Below are 18,455 nucleotides of genomic sequence, written 5' to 3' on the forward strand. Positions count from 1 at the left end.
AAAAGTGGAAAGAAGTGGGGATTAAGTACACTTTTAGAAAATGAATGTTTTGAAACAACTATACCTGCTCTCTGGGAAGAAGTTTTAAAGGAATTTAATGAGATGGTATATGCCAGGGCATGTCAGTATATATTAGGCTATGATCTGAAACAGTGTGTACTGAAGGATATCAGAAACCCGTATCCCAAAAGGAACAGGAAATTATAAGAATATCAGTGTTGGTACGTGGACTTTGGAGAGAGGAGAGGCTGTGGAGCTTGTTAATATCAGACAAGGAAGACCATATCAGATCATCATGCCTGGTCAATGCTTGCTGCTTTCCGCCATAATCCCTTACTGCAGCAACACAAACTCTCAGCTGGAAAGCAAGCTGATGCCTCCCTCCCTTTCTCATGCTTACACAAAAGGATAATCAGTATACTGATTTATGTGATGACTCGATATGTCATGACATTTTACACCGACATTTTGCGCTGAAATCGGAAGAATGTCTTTGATTATTTATATTTTGATTTTCTTATAGAACGATTAGCTGTGAACAGCTAAAGCCTAAGCTGTCAGAGCGCTGTTGACACACTGATGGGTTGGCATCGTGTCTAGAAATACCTGTCATTAGCATTGCACTTTTCTAACTTCTCCTTCCTTTCCCCCCCCCCAACTTCACTTCTACTTTACATTCCTTTCTCTTATTTCCTTTCCCATGAGAATGGGAAATGAGAACAACTCCACTTCTTAGCTTGTGGGCCTTTACAGGAGAGGGCTGTCCCACCACCTGGCACTGCAGTGTGCTGCGCTGCAGCTTCAGGTGACGTTAGACATTGGCATTAGGTTTGTCTGACTGGCTTCCAAGGTGACTGGTGGAATCAAAAGCAATTTCTCTCTTCCTTCTCCTGCCTCTTCACTGAAGATTTTAGGGCTAATGTTGCTTTTTTATAGGTTTGTGGGATCTTATTTTAGGGAAATTAATTGCTGGTTCATTTGCTTAAAAACCAAGGTCTTATCAGTCATTCAAAGGCTGATACTCTTTTAAAAAGAAACAACATATCTGCATCAAAATTAAAGCTTTTAACCAGGAATATAGAAAGTAACCCCTTATCTAAGAGGTTCTGGAAGCTCCACTGTTGCCCATCTTCAGTAATCAATGTATCTAAATACCCAGCCATCAACAATGATCATTACTATTTGATATTATTCCTAGTGGAATACTTTAAAGCTTAATGAAAAAAAAATTATACTAGTAGCCAAAGTTGTCACCTCTCTTAAGCTACAGTTAAAAAGCAGAAATCGGTGGACTGTTCCCTAGCAGATGCAGCTTTGGACTACTTAAACATTTTAATTCGTGGAACACACAAGTACCTTGCCACTCAGCCACTGAGGAGCCATTTGGGATAATGAAAAAGTTATTTCTAGCCAGCTTGTGCTGAGGAGTGGCCTGCTACGAGCAGTGTTTGCAATCAAACAGCAGCATCTCCTTGAGCTAGGATTATCAGTTATTTTCTGTACTGAATTGTTCTCGTTCCTGTTATCCTGTGTAATTCCTGCAGGTGTCTCATGATTGTTGGCTTAGCTAGGAGATATAAATAAAATGTTTGGAGAAGGAAATGGGCTGAGCCATGCTTTCCCTGGGCAAGAGGAAAAACAGAGGGAAGGGTGAAGGGGAGAAGGGCTGGAAAATATCTCGAAGTTTTTCAGCTCGAGTCACCACATGAGTTGAACTGCTCACTTGCCTTCTCTGACTGTACTTCTAACGTTGATGTGTCTGGTTTTGCCCTCCTCTGGTAACTTTTCATGCTTAGGCTGTGGCCTTTTGGGTGTTACAAGATATGGTCAGTCACGGCACCCACATTTCTTAGGAGGAACTCAGCACCTGGCAGGATCAGGCCCTTAGGGAAGAGCAGATCAAGAGAGTCAACCTACTTCTAGATTGTTGTATAGCTGGATGCTGATGCTGGGAATACTGAGCTCAGGATATAGTGGAAAGACTGCAGACAGAGCGGAGTAAATGGAGTTGGTTTTGCCATCTGAAAGAGAAGTCCCTGAGTAAGAGAACAGTTCACAGAGGGACCATTTTCGTATTTAAACAATAAATGTTCTGTAATCTGCGGGATGACTAACCTCACTCTTGCCTTTGCCTGAAGCAGTCACATTAACAGAGATGACACACTAGCTAAGAGAAGGGACTGTATGTTCCTTTGCTTCCAGACTGCTCCACGTGTCAGGGTGTTCGAGCTGACTTTGGCAAAGGATGCAAAGTGCAAACAGTAAACAGAATATTGGTTCAAATAAGCTGCCAAAGGTTTTAGTGTTGTCACTGACATCCTGTGATACTAGCAGTGGAGGAAATGAAATACACCCAATCTTAGTTCCAGCTTGGGTTCTCTACAACTTAAGGGGGAAAAGGTGGTGAGAAAAGGTGAGATGAGTGATGGAAGCGGCTTCTTTCCTTTAATTTTAGAGGAAATAGAAGTGTATGGCAATACTCTGGCCCCACTAGTCAGTTAGGACTTCATTTGGGGGCTAGTTGAAGCTGATGACAAAGCTCTAATTTGTTTCAGAAGAACCGCTGTTTTTCATTTCAGAATCTAATTATTTATCTCACAGCCTGTATATTACAGTGAACTCTATTGGAAGTAATGAAATCACAGAACTGGAAAATGCATGAAAATGAAATCAAACCCTGCCAAATCTTTTTGCATGTTTAAGTAGATTATATTAAAGAATATAACCTCATAGTTCTCATTTCAGCACTACTGCCCAGTACAACCATTATTAAGTGTGCTTTAGCATCTTTAAACTAAAATGACACAGCTTTTAAGTGATTGCTACCTCTCACTCCTATTTTTCTCCTTAAAGACAAGAGCCACGAGGCTTGTGCAGCACTGACAATAATCAAATCAAAATCTTGAAGTCCTTTTACAGTAGCATTACTGACTGTCCTGTTTGTGTTTGACTGAACTCAGTGTTTGATCATAAGGTTTTTCAACTGAACCTAGAAGCCTAACGTAGGTTGTGACATTCTGGTGACATGGTAGAAAAAAATAAGTGCACCAAAACTGTCATTTTTGTGCAGATGAATAATGTGACGTCAGAATATTGTCTTGACATCATACAGAAGTTTGAAGTATCAGAAGAAAATAAGAAGCAAAATGTTCTTGGGATTGAAGGTAAAGTTTTTGATTTTAAAATTAATTTTCTCTTGATGTACTGTAGTGGAATAGAAAACCTAACGGTGTTTTGATGCGGTTTATAATATTTGACTACAAGAGAAGGTTACATAGATGATCAGCAGTCAGTAGCATAGATGCATTTTTGTGAGACATGGGAGAGACAAGAGTAGCTGAGGTGAATTAGCAGCTGGTGTTAGACAGCAATACATCATAGCCATCATACGCTAATGTGAATGCCCTAGGCTTGCATGGATTTATTGCTAACTGTGTGTTTGTAAACCACAAACATAAAACATTCTGTAGCATGTATTTTATACTATAGCATGTTCTAACTGAAGTAATAAAAGCAAAGTTTTCATTCTGCTCTGTCTCTGTAGATCTGGAATTACTCCTGTACAATCCTCTGATTTATGCTTATGTGAAATGAAATACGGATAGTTGCATTTTCTTTGGGTTTTAATGCCTTATTCACCTTGTTTGCTAAAGCAATTGTAGATGGTATATTTATCCAGAATCTGACTTAGTAGCGAATAAAAGTCTGAATTGGAACGAAATAGATTAAATGCTGTGGCATGTTAATTTGCCCAGAAGATAGCTTTCATGAGGCAGTGTAATTTACATGGTGATTTTGGGGTGGGAGAGGAAGGAGGAATCTTCTTCTGCTTGGTTCTTAAACCTTGGGTGTGGCCTCCCAGATCTTAAACAAGCTTCCAGTGTGACCCTGAGCACTGCACTTAAACCGAAACAAGGAAAGCAAAATGAACAAGCTATGGCACTTAAGAAAATACTTCTGAAAGCATTTCTGTTCCTTTTAATCTTACTGCTGCTTCTCTTACGTTTCAGTTGCTTTCAGGGTTGGTATTGTTTGCACCGACCTTTGGAAATATTTTACATTTCTCATTCTCAAAGGAGGGTTTGTTTTAAGAAAAAACTTCCTCTGATCAATGCTGGTCTGATTTATAGGGATATAAACCAAGTACCATCTTCTCACCTAAACTTGCAGCATAGGGTAAAGTGTAAACTAGAGTGAAATTGGCTGAATCAGTGAATTGGCTGGCACGGCCCCACTGCTCTCTGTGCTGCAGTGCAGCCCTTTGGGTGGCTGCTACCTTGTCTGCCCAGTGTCTTCAGTGAGGGTAGCGCTTGTTTACAGCAAAAGAGTGGCATTGGGACAACCTAAGTGTCAGTGATAAACTGGGGGGCATGCAGGGAAGCATTTGCTTCCAAGTCAGGATGTCAGTTTGGCTCCTCTTTCTGTCCTGTGGTCAGTATAAATTGTCAGATCTTTAACGTTGGTAGGAGTGTGTTCTTTTTTGTTTTGTTCTTGATGCTGTTGCTACTTGCTGAAGATTGCTTCTCAACTTGGGACCCATGAGGCATCAACACCAGCACGAAGTCCTGGCAGATCTGCAGAATACCAAACCTATACTCTTGCAGGCATCCTGTCCTACATCTCTCCTGCTGCCTGGTATTTGAGGGATTTCCTCTGCCACCTTTTATTTACAAGATGTCACACTTGTGATGGAGCAGAACAGGATTGCTCTACCTGTTACCATCTCAAGAGTCTATTGAAGGAAGCATTGTGCACATCCGAATCCTTTGCGTCTTGCTGCCTGGGAGGCTGAGGTTCCTTCCCTCCCACCTACCCAGCTGTGTTCCCCTATGTGGGTCACTCACCCTCCAGGGCGCGACTCAGCATCCCAGGAATTTCAGACTGGTGCTGCCTCAGTATTCGACCTAATTTCCCTGTCATACTGATCCTTTAACAAGAATCAGGAGGGGTAGGGAATGCTGGTTTCAGAAGGAGAAGAAGGAGGAAAAGACAGTTTTTCTAACAGTAATAACTCATGATTTAGTGGCATACTGTCTAGTCGCAGTAGCATCTAGATGGAGAGATCATTTTTATCACTCAATAAATGTGAGGGAGGATATTCTCTTCCACCCATTCTTACAAAACCAGTAACACCGTCTTTGGTTCCACTTATTAGTGGAGTGCTTCTGTCTGAACTGCAGAAGGCAGTTTGAGCACACTTGTCTTTAGTCTGTGCACTGGATTTGGTGTAGGGAGCTGCTCCAGGGTTTCAGAGAATATTTACATGTGTGCATTTTTGTCATCTGCCCCTTTTGAGGGTCTGAATGAAACGTGGGACTTGAAAATAGGTTGGACAGTGGCTGTATTGACCTGTGGAGTTTTTAGTCTTCTCATATGGCTGCTATTTGTTACTTCCATGCTTTTCGTAGAATCCTACTTTCTTTTTGACTATTGGTTGTTAATTCGTTTCTGAAGAGGCTTAGCTCAATGCCATGTTTTGAAATGCTTGTTGTTTTGGTGGGGTTTTTTTTGTTTTTTCACAGTCGTAGATATGTCTTTCTGGATTATATTTCCTTTTTCTCGTTCAAAGCTGTTTGAAAATTGTCTGGGGACAAGGGTTGATCTTGGGAATGTTTTCTTCTCAGAGGTGTCGGAACTTCCATAGGCTTCAGAAAGAAATAGCTGTGTGTGTGCCAGCAGTGGGCTGAGTCTGTGCAGCCTCTTCAGTTTGCAGAGGAGCAGGCAAGCCACAGACAACAGTTAATACGCTGAAAACACAGGCTACAGGGAGATTAATCCCTGCTATGTGATTCGGTGGTTTTGGAAACACGAGTTAGCACCGGCAAGCGTGAACAGAAGCAAGTGTTGGAGTGCAAATCATTCACTTGGTAAGATACACTGCATCATGGCAAATCTGTTTCTCTTTGTTCAAAGGTTTCACCAACTTCATGCGCAGTCCTGCTTGTGATATATTTAACCCACTGCATTGCGAAGTGCATCAGGATATGGATCAACCCCTTTGCAACTACTTCATTGCTTCGTCTCACAATACCTACCTGACAGGAGACCAGCTGCTGTCCCAGTCCAGAGTGGAGATGTATGCACGAGTGCTGCAGGACGGTTGTCGATGTATTGAAGGTATATTTTTAGTGTAGCTTGCTGGTTCTGAGAAGGATGATGGATATTTCTTTGAAGCGCAAAGTCAGTGGCAGACTCAAAGCATTAATGCTTCACTGTCTGGTTAAATTCAGTGGTAAACTTCTGTTTTCTAGGAGCCTAAACAGGAGTTTTTCTATTGGGAGTGACCTTCTGAGACAAACATCATAGACACCACTGTATTCCTCGACCTGCTGCTGTGTTGTTATGCTTTTCTCAGTCAGTGCAAGTTTTCTGTTGTCCCGTGTTTACGTGAAGCATTTTTTTTGTTGCACAAACCCCAGTAAGGCATCTGTTTGGGGCCCAGCAGTTCCAGCAGAGCAGCCCCAGTTCTTCGCATTTGTTAGGCTCTGTGGTTCCCCCGTGCTGGAGGTTACCGCTAGGAGAACTTCCTAGTCCACACTGTTCAGAATGGCCTGAGCCAGCAAAGGTCTTTTATTTCATAGACTGAATGAAAAAGCAGATGTTTGCGTATGCACTTGCTCCTGCAGATGCGAGGGGAAGATGCAAAGTGCCTGCAGGAGGAGGACAGGTCAGCAGATAGTGCCTTCTGTCAGCAGAGCTGTGTGTCTGTTTCTGTCCCCATCTGAGAGCTGAGGAACTTGGTTTTGGTCTGCCACAGAGAGAGGCAGGGTGCCATTTCCTTGGCTGGACGCTGGTGGAGGAAAACAAGATGCTATTTGATAGCCTGGAGATTGTGTTGGATTCTTGATTAAGTTCTGCATGATTTAAATAATAACAAAGCATTAACATTTCTCTTTTCAAGATTCTGGATGGAATAAAGTCTTTTGACAAATTTAAGCTCAATATTAATTTTTTATGGCTAGTAGTACAAAACTCATCTCTGGAAGAACTATTTGTTAATCTGAATTTAAAAATTAGAGAAAGTGAACCTGAGAAAATTAGATGATCTCTCACTGTACTTTTCCCTCTGTAGGAAAGTTCGCTAAAACACACAGTAGCGTGTCATTTTACTTGACCTACAAGTACCTTGTAGATACTGTACAGCCTAGGTAATAGCTCTGTAGCTTTCTCTTTGTGGAGTTCTTAACTTCCTGTAGAGGCAACAGCAGTGACAAGTTTGGTGTGAATCTAGAGTACAGTAATTAATTAGGAAAAGTACTACTGTCCTAGTCCATTCTACAGGTGGTGGATTTGATGCTGCTCTTACTATAGTCAGTTATAAAACTGCAAGTTTATTTGGGAGTGGAAAAAGACTAAATGGCTTTTTAATAGTTTTTCTTGAGAAGCAGAAGCTGCTTTCCCAAGAGATAGCTGTAAAATTATTTGACCTATCACACCTCTGTAATTTTATCTATGAGGAAAAAACCTCAGTTTAAGAGGAAAAAAGAGTTTTAGATTGCAGATTTCTCATTTGATACGAGAAAAGACTTGTCTTGTTAGTCTTAACTCAGTTGGTCGGTCATAATAGACTGAATGAAACTTGTTGCCACCTGCATGGTTGATAGCGTACATGAGTTCTGCTGGCAAGCAAGATCAGCAGAAACGTAGAAGATCATGGGCATCTCTTAATGCAGAGCTTTTTTTGTCTTAATAGTGGATTGCTGGGATGGTCCAGATGGAGAGCCAGTAGTGCACCATGGCTATACGCTTACTTCTAAAATACTCTTCCGTGATGTGACAGAAACTATCAATAAATACGCCTTCATCAAAAATGAGTAAGTGTAGAGTCAGTTTTGAGGCTACACCTATCTGTTTTGTTTATTTAATGCCATGTCAAAATCGACAGTCAACATCAGGAAGTACGTCTATTCCTTTAAACACATTGCGAAATTATAAAGCTGATTCTCTGCCCCTGTTTATTGCCCGTGTCATATTTATTGTTCGACTGCATGAACTCTTTCCATCAATCAAGTTAGAAAGTTCAACCGAAGTTAGAAAGACCTGTCATGCATTGTAAACTCTAATATTAGAACAGTCTGAGACTGTTGAATATCTACAGATTATTGTGCTCCTGTATTTGAACAGAACTTCCCACTCATATCCACAGGGAAATTCTGCTTAAAAATCGATATTGTAATAAAAATTGATATTGTAATATTCTCTGCCTAAGGAAAACACTTCAGTAGGAAAATTGAAAAGCTGTCTCACGCACAGGAAATACTGAGATGTGGGGTAAAATTCAGATTCTATTTTGTTTGCCATAGTACTAAATAGTTTATTATGAAAACTGTGGCATTTAGCCATATATACACAACAGTCTCAAATCACAAGTGGGTGTATGGAATTTTTAGTAGTTCAGAGAGAATAAAGGGAAAATGCTTCTTTTTTTAAAAAAAGACAAAGAAATGACACAACAACAGGCACGGGGTGGGGGGAAACAACAAGCCTAAACATTTGGTGTCATTCATTAGAAATAGGAGCTGGTGAATTCAAAACTGAAAGACGTGGTTCTTTATTTGGTCTTTAGTTGGGCTCTGGGGTTTCTTGCCATAGGATTCTGGGGCTGCTGAGAGTTTAGAAAACAACTGGGCAAATTTGTAGGAGAAATAGGTTGTTACACACAGAAACAATGTCTCTAGCTCAAGAAACTTGAGCTGCAAATTCATGGAGCCTGGGAGAGTATTCTGGAAAGTATTGCCAAATAGTTCTCCAGAGTCTGGGCATCTTCAGAGATTTGGTCTGACTCAATATGGCCGCAGGTACGAAGACAAGGGCAAATCATTCATGCAGCTGTCAGTCTTGGGAAGATGAATGGAGAGGCGTTAGCAATGCCTTGGAATCTGTTGATTTCAGAACGCTTTTCTCCAGGAGCAGCTTGCTGATTGCTTACAGCTTATGAAGGCTTTGTACGTGGCTTGCAAAGGAGTAGCTAACTTCTGCTCAGCTACGTAGAACAAAAAGGCTTTGCGTTGCTGATGAGCTTTGTGGCAAGTTTCGCAGTGCCTTGTGATTGGTGATCATCGGTATCAAACGTCATCACGCTCTGCGCTAGTGGGTGGGGTTGGAGGGAGCGGGCAGAATCGCCTGCAGGGACTGTCTGAGGGATTCTGACAGCAGGGATTTGGGAGCTCCTGTGCAGAGTCCTTCCCACAAAGTGCATTTGTTTCCAGACTAGTGACAATGCAAAAGCAAACTGCTTAAACCACTTTATGTGGTAAGCTGTGCAGGTCTTCTCTCTCAAAACAGTTATGACAATGTCTGGCGGTTTTGTTTCTAGGTTTCCAGTGATACTGTCTATTGAAAACCACTGCAGTATTCAACAGCAGAAGAAGATCGCTCAGTACTTGAAGGAGATATTTGGTGACAAACTGGACTTGTCGTCTGTAGTCACTGGAGATTCCAGACAGCTTCCTAGCCCTCAAGATTTGAAAGGGAAAATCCTAGTGAAGGTAACTTGCTACTGGCTGCGTGTGCAAAATGCAACAGAAGTCAGCACGTGATGCTTATTGTAGATTGTCTTTGGCTCTGGAGAACCAGTTCAGCAGTACCATGTGGAATAGCACAGATGCAGTAAGCAAGTTAAAATACTCAGCTTTTCAGCGACGCTGAAAAAGAATTTACCCTGGACTTGGTGAGTGTCCCAGAGTACTTCTGTAGGTGTTTCAACAGGGAGGTGATATCTACAGCAATGGAAAGAAAGTTCTTTCTGTTTCTTAAGCATCTTACCTGACAGTCTTAAAGGCAAAGGTGCTTATTTTTAAACCTTAGCACCAAGTCAGGAGAGCAGAAAAATGTTATAAACCGCATCATTACAAATAGAAGGAACTGTGACACAGTTACCTGAACCTGGTATTTTCTCTTTTTGACATTCCTCTGATTTTTTGTTAGTGGATATTGTTCTGTGTGGTTCATATCCCTACAGTATCTAAACATTAGCCTACAGTCTCTTCTTGGACAAAGTGTTTTGGAGTAATATGAAAGTGTCTGAAAATTTCTTGCATTTTCTTGCATTCCCCCCTCACCCTACTATGAGCAGTAGTTCATGAAATGAAACTGTTTTCACGGTTCATCAGCTGTGTTTATGAAAGAGCAGTGCTTCGGAAGGTGGCTGTAAGGAGCAGCGAGGGAGGAGGCCCTGGAGCACTGAAGTTAGTGTTGTGTGCAAGATGAATTGTCTGAGCCTCTCAGAGTAAGCGGGTTTGCTCTGGAAGGAATTTCAAAGACCGAGATGGATATAACAAGAAAAAAATGCAAGGCAGGCCTTTGAGAGGACGATTAATAGAGTTGTAGCTTATTAGCTTGTCTAATTTACTTGGACACACGGGGACAATTACTTTGCTGTGAGCTCTTGAGATACTATTTTTCCCACCCCCATCCTGTCTGTCAAGCTGGCTACAAGGATGGATAATTTTTGGTTTGATGTTAGTTTGAACACATTTCAACGAATAGTACAGGCTGACTCTGAATTAGAAAACCTTTTGAGTGCTCAACTGTGACTTTGAATTTCACTGAATCAGTTTTCTTGTGTAACTGCTAGTTAATGAACTGTGTGAGCATGTAGTGTTGGTGTTTTAGGGAGTCAAACAGAATAGTATGTAATGCCAGTCGTGTGACAAAGCCCGGCGAACCTGGCTTGAAATACTCCATCAATGCCCAAAAGGCAAGAGAGGGCTGGTGCTGTGCTGTTCTTACATGAACTTTTGAGCTGGCCTTCCTAGCACGCTTGAGTTTGTAACTTTAGTTTGATTCTTCAGCTAACAGTGTAGGAACCCTGTGAGTAGTTACAGAATGGCATGGAGCTGAGTTTTTGGAATGAGGAATACTATTTTCAGCATCACATATTTAGGAACCACTGCCTTGTTGAGAAGTTTTTAATCTTTTTTGCTATTATTTTGCTCCATTTTATACATTTTCCTTTGAAACACAGTATTGATTCATTAGCCAGACAATTTCAAGTAATGGCATAATTTTCATCTTACTAGTCTGCATAAAGAGTAATTCTAATAATAATTATGGATTTAAGGCGGTAGAAGTGTGCCAACATGAAGTGAATTTGACCCACTCATTAGCAAGGCAGCACTATTAATTTCAAAATGCAGTCTATAAGTCAATCCTCTTAATTTCTGCAGAAGTCTGAGTGTAATTCTTAACTGTCTCTGTCGCTGATGAAACAGGTAGACTGCAAACATTTCTGCAATCAATGAGGAAGACATGGAAGTAGTAACCCAAAAGGTTAATAGGGGCTTTATTAAGTATCAGATGGTAAAGCAAGAGGCAATACTGATAACTTACAGCTTGGGAGGTGCAGACTGGATGGCCAGAAAAGCTTTTCCAGCTGAGGGCAGTGCAGCCTGGGGAGAGGCCGCCCACAGGGCCAGGAGAGTCTCCACCCTTGAGAGTCTGCAAGACTCATCAAAACAAAGCTCATCTGGAGCTGGTGACGATCCTCCTTTAGTGGGAAATTGGACCAGAGATCTTCAGAGGTCCCATAGCCAACATTTCTAACGTTCTGTAATTGGGCTTCACTGTAAGTGATCACACAGGAGAATAAAAGCTGAATGCTCTGGAAAGGATAATCTGTTGGAGCCCTTTTTTTTTTTTTTTTTTTTTTTTTTTTAACCCAGAATTAGCCAATAACCCCAGTTTGATGCTCACCACTCTAATCAGATGTTGGAAACTAGACATGGAATTAATGTAGTTCCTCTCTAATGTAGGTGTATGACTTTCACAGTACTGGATTAGCAACTAATTTTGGTTTGTTGACTACACTCTTGCATGAGCATGCAGTATTAAAATGGGCTTTGCTGCTTCCTTCATGCTGATGGCTACTTGCAGTGAGTTCTTTTGTCTGCATTTTCCATTCTGACAAAGAGCCTATAACAAAATTCTAGCTTCTGATTTCTTTAAGTTTTGTTTTAAGTATACAACAATCCGCTTGCTAGGGCTAAACCCGAAATATCGGAGAGTCAACTCAAAAAAAAAAAAAGTCCCACAACCCACAAAAACCCTCTTTTGGACACTTGCTGGCTTACTCCAGAGATGGGAGACTATGTGCTTTTTTTGAAAGAGCTTGCAAACATCTTTCAGTAACACACTCTTCCAGAAATACTGAAATTATCACCTGTGATAAGCTAGATCTGTGAACCAGTTTGCCCAAGACTCTCTGAAAACAAATTCCATACTCTGGTCACAATTTACGTAAGGAGTAGTTGAGGAAAGGTCTATTCTGGTCTTTGCACTAAATAACACTGACCACGTGTGCATTTATTGTGAATAACTTTTTCCTCATTTTAGGGTAAAAAGTTGCCGTACAGTCTTGGAGCAGATGCTGAGGAAGGAGAAGTTTCAGATGAGGATAGCGCTGATGAAATTGAAGACGACTGCAAATTAAAGCCCTGCTATGTATGTGCATATACACGGTTCCCAGAACTGTTACATCTCCACATTCCTTACACGCGTCCTCCATAATCCTACATACAGTTGTTAGCAGATTAGAGGTTTTAACTTTGATTTCTAAGGCACGCCCTTAAGATACAGAAGTTCTATAATTCCACATTTAGGTGGAATGACGTTGTTTGGCAATGCACACTTTGTCATTTAAATCATATGAATAACAGATTTAAGTACTTCAAGTACACTAGACTGAAAACATTGATGCCAGCACTTCTAAGCATGCCAGACTTCTTTCAGATATGAATGAGTAGTACTCAAAGCAATGGCATGATGGAATTGCTACACAATTTCTGGATTAAAATTACGGAAGGAGACGTACAGATGAAAAAAAACTTGAGGTATCAAACATTTTTATTTTCAATCCTTCTGTTTCTTGTTTTTTGACACTGAAGATTGCTTTCTGTTCCCTTTATTTTTTTAACTCCTCATTTCTTTTTCTGCGGGTAATTTTAATGAATGCATTTTTTTGCTACAAACTGAAACTGATGTGCAATGCTAATACACATTATGCAGCAGGTGCTTTTTTATAGTCAGGAGGCAGCTTTGCTTTACCAATTAAAACTTTTGAACAGAATAAATACTACCTAGGGAGATGCAGAAAGAATAGATCAAATTCAAAATAATATTTAGCAAGTCTAATGTTTATCTGCGCTTTTGAATGTGGCCCAGTGAGTTTGCCCTGTTGCTACATGGAAACACCTATCTGTAGTGCTCATTAACTGCTTTTGGTTTGTATATTGAGCTTTTAGTTTGTCTGTATCACTTATGCCTGCTATTAGCAATTGAAGGATTTTCAGAATAGCTTGGGATTTGCTTTACGGGTATCAGAAGTCCCCATCTGAGCGGGTTCAGAGGAAGTATATGTTTATGTTGGTTCTCCCCATACCCTGCTGCTGCTGAAATGCTCACGTCAGCGACATCTTTTGCGGGATTCATGTACACCACACAAAAGGGCCGGTTTGTTTGCTTTTTTTTATTTTCAGCTCTAAAACAAACAAACCCCCTTTGTGCTACTGGACAAATTCATGATTAATTCATTTCTTAATTATTTAGAGGTTAGATTGCACTTGGATGTCATTCAGCACATGTGTTCCACGAGACAGCCTCATACAGAAGTACAGCCTGCCAATAAATACTTGAAGCATGGGACAAAATCAGCTTGCTCCGAATGTTATATTTCTATTTGTATTTATTACGGAATTGGAAATACTTGGCACTAATTAATTTTTGGAGAAGCCTGAAGACTTGCAATCCTATAAATCTTTAGGAATATGATTGGTTTTAAGTATAGGTACGAACTCCCACAGGTTTAAGTTCAGGGAAATATGTATATGGAATGGACATAACTCTACTTACTTATGGGTGTCATAAGGTGAGATAAGATTGCTCAGCCAGTTCTGAACCCACATAGTGCCTGATTCGTTGTCACATGCTGTTCAACAGGAGCAGTCTGCGTAATCCATGTATGCTTTGCTAACATGGCTTGAGCACTTCTAATGAGACAATGCTTTCTTCAACAGGAAGACCTAAGACAAAATTTGGCAGACCTTAAAGCCAGTGCAAAACACAGTGTGTCTTTTGGGGCTAGAAAGGGAACATGCTAGGACAGAACAGTTGCTTTCCTCTCCTGTCTCAGGAGAGGTCTCGCACCCCACGGACAGAGGAGTGCTTAGGTGCACGCTGTTGTTCTCCAAGATCCATTTTTATTTTAAGCACAGTGTGTCAGCGACTGGTTTGTGTCTGTGTTGTCCACACGACTGTTGTTACCAGTAATTGCTTCCTCTGTCTTACTGTTTGGATACCGTTTGGAGCAGACACTGGATGCTTAGGTTGTCTGAGATTTTGGAGGAAGTGTAAATGTTCACCTGAGGATTCGTGGCATCTTCTGAAAGAGAAGGTCAGGCTCGTGACTGCTTTGAAACAAAGAGCTAATGCTAGGGCCGGGTTTTGGGGTCATCTGCGGGGTGGACTGTGCTTTGGTGAGGCAGAGTAAATTATACATCAGGAGGACTGAAGAGAAAGAGGGAAAATGGAAATGGCAGTAAAAGCCAGCCATAGAAAAGGCAAAATCTGACAGAATTATGCAAGAAGCTTTTTCTTGCACAGAGAAAGGAAATGTTGGGAACACTGCATGGACTGAAGCGTGTCTAATGCTCCCCTGGGCTGTCCCAGAAGTGATGGACGTAATAACCTATTTTAACTGGACTTCTTAATGTCTTTCAGAGTAATGGTGCCACTGAGCACCAGGTGGAATCTTTTATAAGAACGAAACTGGAATCTCTGATAAAAGAATCCCAGATCCGGGACAAAGAAGATCCCGACAGCTTCACTGTGAGAGCCCTGCTAAAGGCAACTCATGAGGGTTTAAATGTGAACCTGAAACAGGTATGTGGGTCCTTCCCCTTCGCTGCTCTGTGGAATATTGGACAATGCAACGTGTATTGCACGTTTTCAGATGAGAAAGCTGATAAATTATGAACAACTTTTGAGAGTTTGTTTTATCCAAAATGAAAACATGGAACTACTTCAGGAAAATACCTAACGAGAGAATTTGAATGGTCCGATCTGAAGAGTATGTTGTTTCAGTATGTTCTGATCTCGTTTATTCCTTGTAAGACTTGGAAACACCTAGTTCAGTAAGTACCAATATTGCAAGCATGTGTCAAGCAATTTGGTTCGTGTCTAGGTTAGTGGGGAAAGTTCCTTTTTCTATTGCCTTAGTCCTATTGAAACTGGCCATGGTAAACTGAAAGTGTTGTCTGCCTGCAGTGCTGATGGCTGTTTTGTACCGCACTAACCCACAGCATTGTGCTTTTGCTGCCCTAAGCAACGTGCTAATTTTTTGTGCCCAGACTGTTTTATATCAAGAATGGTATGTTTCTTTTCCCTTTTGACATCAAACTAGTTTTGTAAAAGAGTAAAATATATTGGAATTTTGAGTACATCGATAAACAGTACCTTGAATCCGTGGTTACCATACTTCCACCTCAACCGGATGCAAACCCCTGTTATGTTAAATACAGAGTGAATTGTTCTTGGGGGGTGTGCCCACTCTGTAACCGGTGTACTCTGAAAGGTCAAGTGCACGCAGCTCTGCTTGCTGCATGTCTTCCCGCTCTGTAGGGTGTATGTAGTTCATGTCAATCTCTTTCTCTGGGGCTAGACTTAGTAGACTTTTGCCCGAGGCCAGGCTTGACTACAGAAAGCATACTCAGCTTGTGCTGATGCTGGAGACGTCTGGTCAAAGCTGCCTCGTGGTGGGGAGAGGCGGGAGGAACGCAAAGGATGGAGCCAGCTGACCCCGCAGAGAAGGATTGTTTTCCGACCCTGGCTTCGCAGTGTGAGAACAGAGTTAGCTTGCCCGTTCCCTTTGGCCTGCATGAGGTCGGAAAAGTGGGATTTCAGCGAGCAGGCTCCCTTATGTGAGGAAATATGGTCAGATATGAGCCATGTCAATACTGTTTTCAGTTAGAACAATTACATTGGTATGGTCTCTGGTATCTGGAAAACGATTGGCCCCGAGATAGCATTTGAGGGGACAGGGGGTTTTGTTTAAGGAACGCGGATTTCCATAAGGTGTTTGTGTTGGATGTGATGCTTGAGATTACCCACTACATGTCATGGGCATGACCAGAATACTGAAAATACTTCAGTAATGCAAGTGCGTTATTCAAACATCTGTCAGGTAATAATATAAAGCGATAAAATTTTCTGATGGACTTATTTTAAATCAATTATTTGAAATTGAGACATCTCTTCCCTTGCTGCACCAGTCCTGTGTGAAGACGGATTGTATGGGACTTGTTTTCAAGGGTCATACAGCAATACAGAGCTGAACAATTAGCAATAATACGTTAAGATTAATTTGTAGCAACTGTTGACCTAGATGGGAGAAAACGAAATGGTTAAAGGTTGTGGTGGTTTGGTAACTTTGTAACTTATTAGCTACCTTTGGTGGTGGTGTAAAGCTCTTTTCTAGTAGCTACTGTGTAGCTGATGTACCAGAATGGGATCTGGTGGGAAATTTTTCTGTTTCTTTGCTGGTCAAATTTCATTTTCCTTTACATGGTTACTGATGTGCCTTTCATTTTCCCAAAGACTTGCTGTTATTTTAAAAAAAGAGCATTCACAATGCAAGTTCATGTACTAAGCTCCAGTGGATTTGGGGGGGGGCAAGGGAAGAGGGCAATGTGTACGGAACTGCCAGTCAGGCCTGATACAAGGTTGGGTTTGCTGTTGAAACTGTCAACTCCCACTCTCACCTGAGGGCGAAAAGTACTTTTATCTGCTAAGGTTGCCTTCTACTTTTTACGGAGACTTTCAGCATGAACTAGGAACAAATCTTTGAATGTAGATACAGAGATTATTGACTTTCTTGGACCTGAAGAAACCATCTACTGCCCTTAGTGTTATGGTAGCCAGAAGTGAATTCCCACTCGGCACTGAACAGGGAGTAGCTGGAGTTCACAGGACTTACTGAAACGCTGGGGGAATATTCTTCAGTGCCTTTAGGTCTTTGTTTTGCTCTTTAGAAGATGAAGGGATGTGCTTTTCTGACAGAAAAAGCTAGATGCTGCCAGGAATTATCAAACTGATTTCTAGGGGCATAGCTATAAATGTGAAACTTGGACTTTAGGCTGCTTATGAAAAGCCCACATCTATCTGTTAGCAGGGTTTTTTCTTTTTTCCCTTTTCCTTTGTGGCTATTTTCAAGTACACTTTCAAATGTCGTTGCATTTTTTTTGTTGCTTACCTGTTGTTTGCTGGACTGTTACTTCTGCATGGTTGGTGGTTGACTTGAGTCTTAAGGTTAATACTTTTCCTTATTGTTAGAGGAGTGCTAAGCTATCAAGTACAGAAAGAAATTAGAAAAGTCCTGTAATGAGATTTGGGATTTCAGTTTGTGTTCACAGATCAGTATGCTGTGTTTAGACTTTAACTTCTGTTCTCATGGGCAATCACTATACTCTTCACATAGTGTATCAGGGTGACACGCAAGAACTTATTTTAGCTTGAGACTATGACTTTTCGAGACTGTAACCGACTCCTCGAAGATACTTCTGAAGGTATCTAGTAACACTTTTTATTGCACTCTCTCTATACAGACCCTGGACACGAAAGAAGGTGGGAGAAAGTCTCATAGTCGATCATTAATGGGCAACTTTGGTAAACACAAAGTAAGTAAAACGAGAGACTCAGTTTAATGTTCTAGATCTGACAGCATTCTAGATACACTGGGTATGTTTTATGGCTTGAGACAAGCATGGGGGGGCAGTGGAGAAAGACTATATGATTACACACTGTGTATTTATTGCTGCTCAGAAGAACACAGCTGCTAGCGGTATGGAGAACCCTTTAAAAATAAGCATGCGAACTCAACAAAAAAATCTTGCCTGAAAAGATCATCTTTACTAGTGATGTGGAATTGCTGATTTTCTGGTCGAATGTCCAGCAGCCTTGGTGTAACCTTGGTGCAGTCCTGTTTTCCAGACCTCTGTCCACACAGCTGAAAACACTGGTTTCATTTGGGGCCCAGTTTGACCCTGTTTCATACCCTGAGCAGCACCGCTTGCTTGAAGGAGGGACTGCTGTGACCGAGTGCCGGCTCTCGGCTCCTGATTTGTAAAAATGTGTTCTCTTCTGATCTCTTCATGGTTCTGCCTGTAGTATTTATAGGCTAGTGTAGCTGCTAGGTCAAATTGTCTGCTTCGTTGGGTCTTGGCTGTGGCAGCTCTGCTGAACCAAGCAAGAGCTGATATAACTCAAAGGAGTGTGAGGTTTCATTTTACAGCTGGACAGCTAGCAGCCACCAAAAGGGACAGGGTGTCCATGTTTCCTCGAGTTCCCATTTCCTGACAAATGCGCTCCTGTCACCAGCCTCCCCTCTTCCCACGCTCCCACAGTGCCCCGAGGCTGGGATTTACTGAACACATAGCCTCAGTACGAGCTGATTCAACCCAAAG

The 18,455-nt window shown here is 41.4% G+C and overlaps 1 protein-coding gene across 5 annotated transcripts in view; it reads left to right on the top strand.

Annotated features, from left to right (window-relative positions):
- The window catches only part of PLCH1 (phospholipase C eta 1), an 82,500-nt gene that overhangs the window by 47,922 nt on the left and 16,123 nt on the right, over nt 1–18,455 (top strand). For 3 of the 5 annotated variants that reach the window (XM_075418433.1, XM_075418434.1, XM_075418435.1), the window contains 7 exons: nt 3,071–3,164; nt 5,914–6,117; nt 7,694–7,814; nt 9,317–9,488; nt 12,334–12,441; nt 14,716–14,877; nt 17,598–17,669. In XM_075418433.1, the coding sequence (XP_075274548.1) occupies nt 3,071–3,164; nt 5,914–6,117; nt 7,694–7,814; nt 9,317–9,488; nt 12,334–12,441; nt 14,716–14,877; nt 17,598–17,669 (933 nt within the window). The remainder of the gene's footprint in view (nt 1–3,070; nt 3,165–5,913; nt 6,118–7,693; nt 7,815–9,316; nt 9,489–12,333; nt 12,442–14,715; nt 14,878–17,597; nt 17,670–18,455) is intronic. The other 2 variants (XM_075418436.1, XM_075418437.1) reach the window with 2 other exon arrangements.

This window comes from Opisthocomus hoazin, chromosome 4 (assembly GCF_030867145.1).
Source record: "Opisthocomus hoazin isolate bOpiHoa1 chromosome 4, bOpiHoa1.hap1, whole genome shotgun sequence".
Classification (NCBI taxonomy): domain Eukaryota; kingdom Metazoa; phylum Chordata; class Aves; order Opisthocomiformes; family Opisthocomidae; genus Opisthocomus; species Opisthocomus hoazin.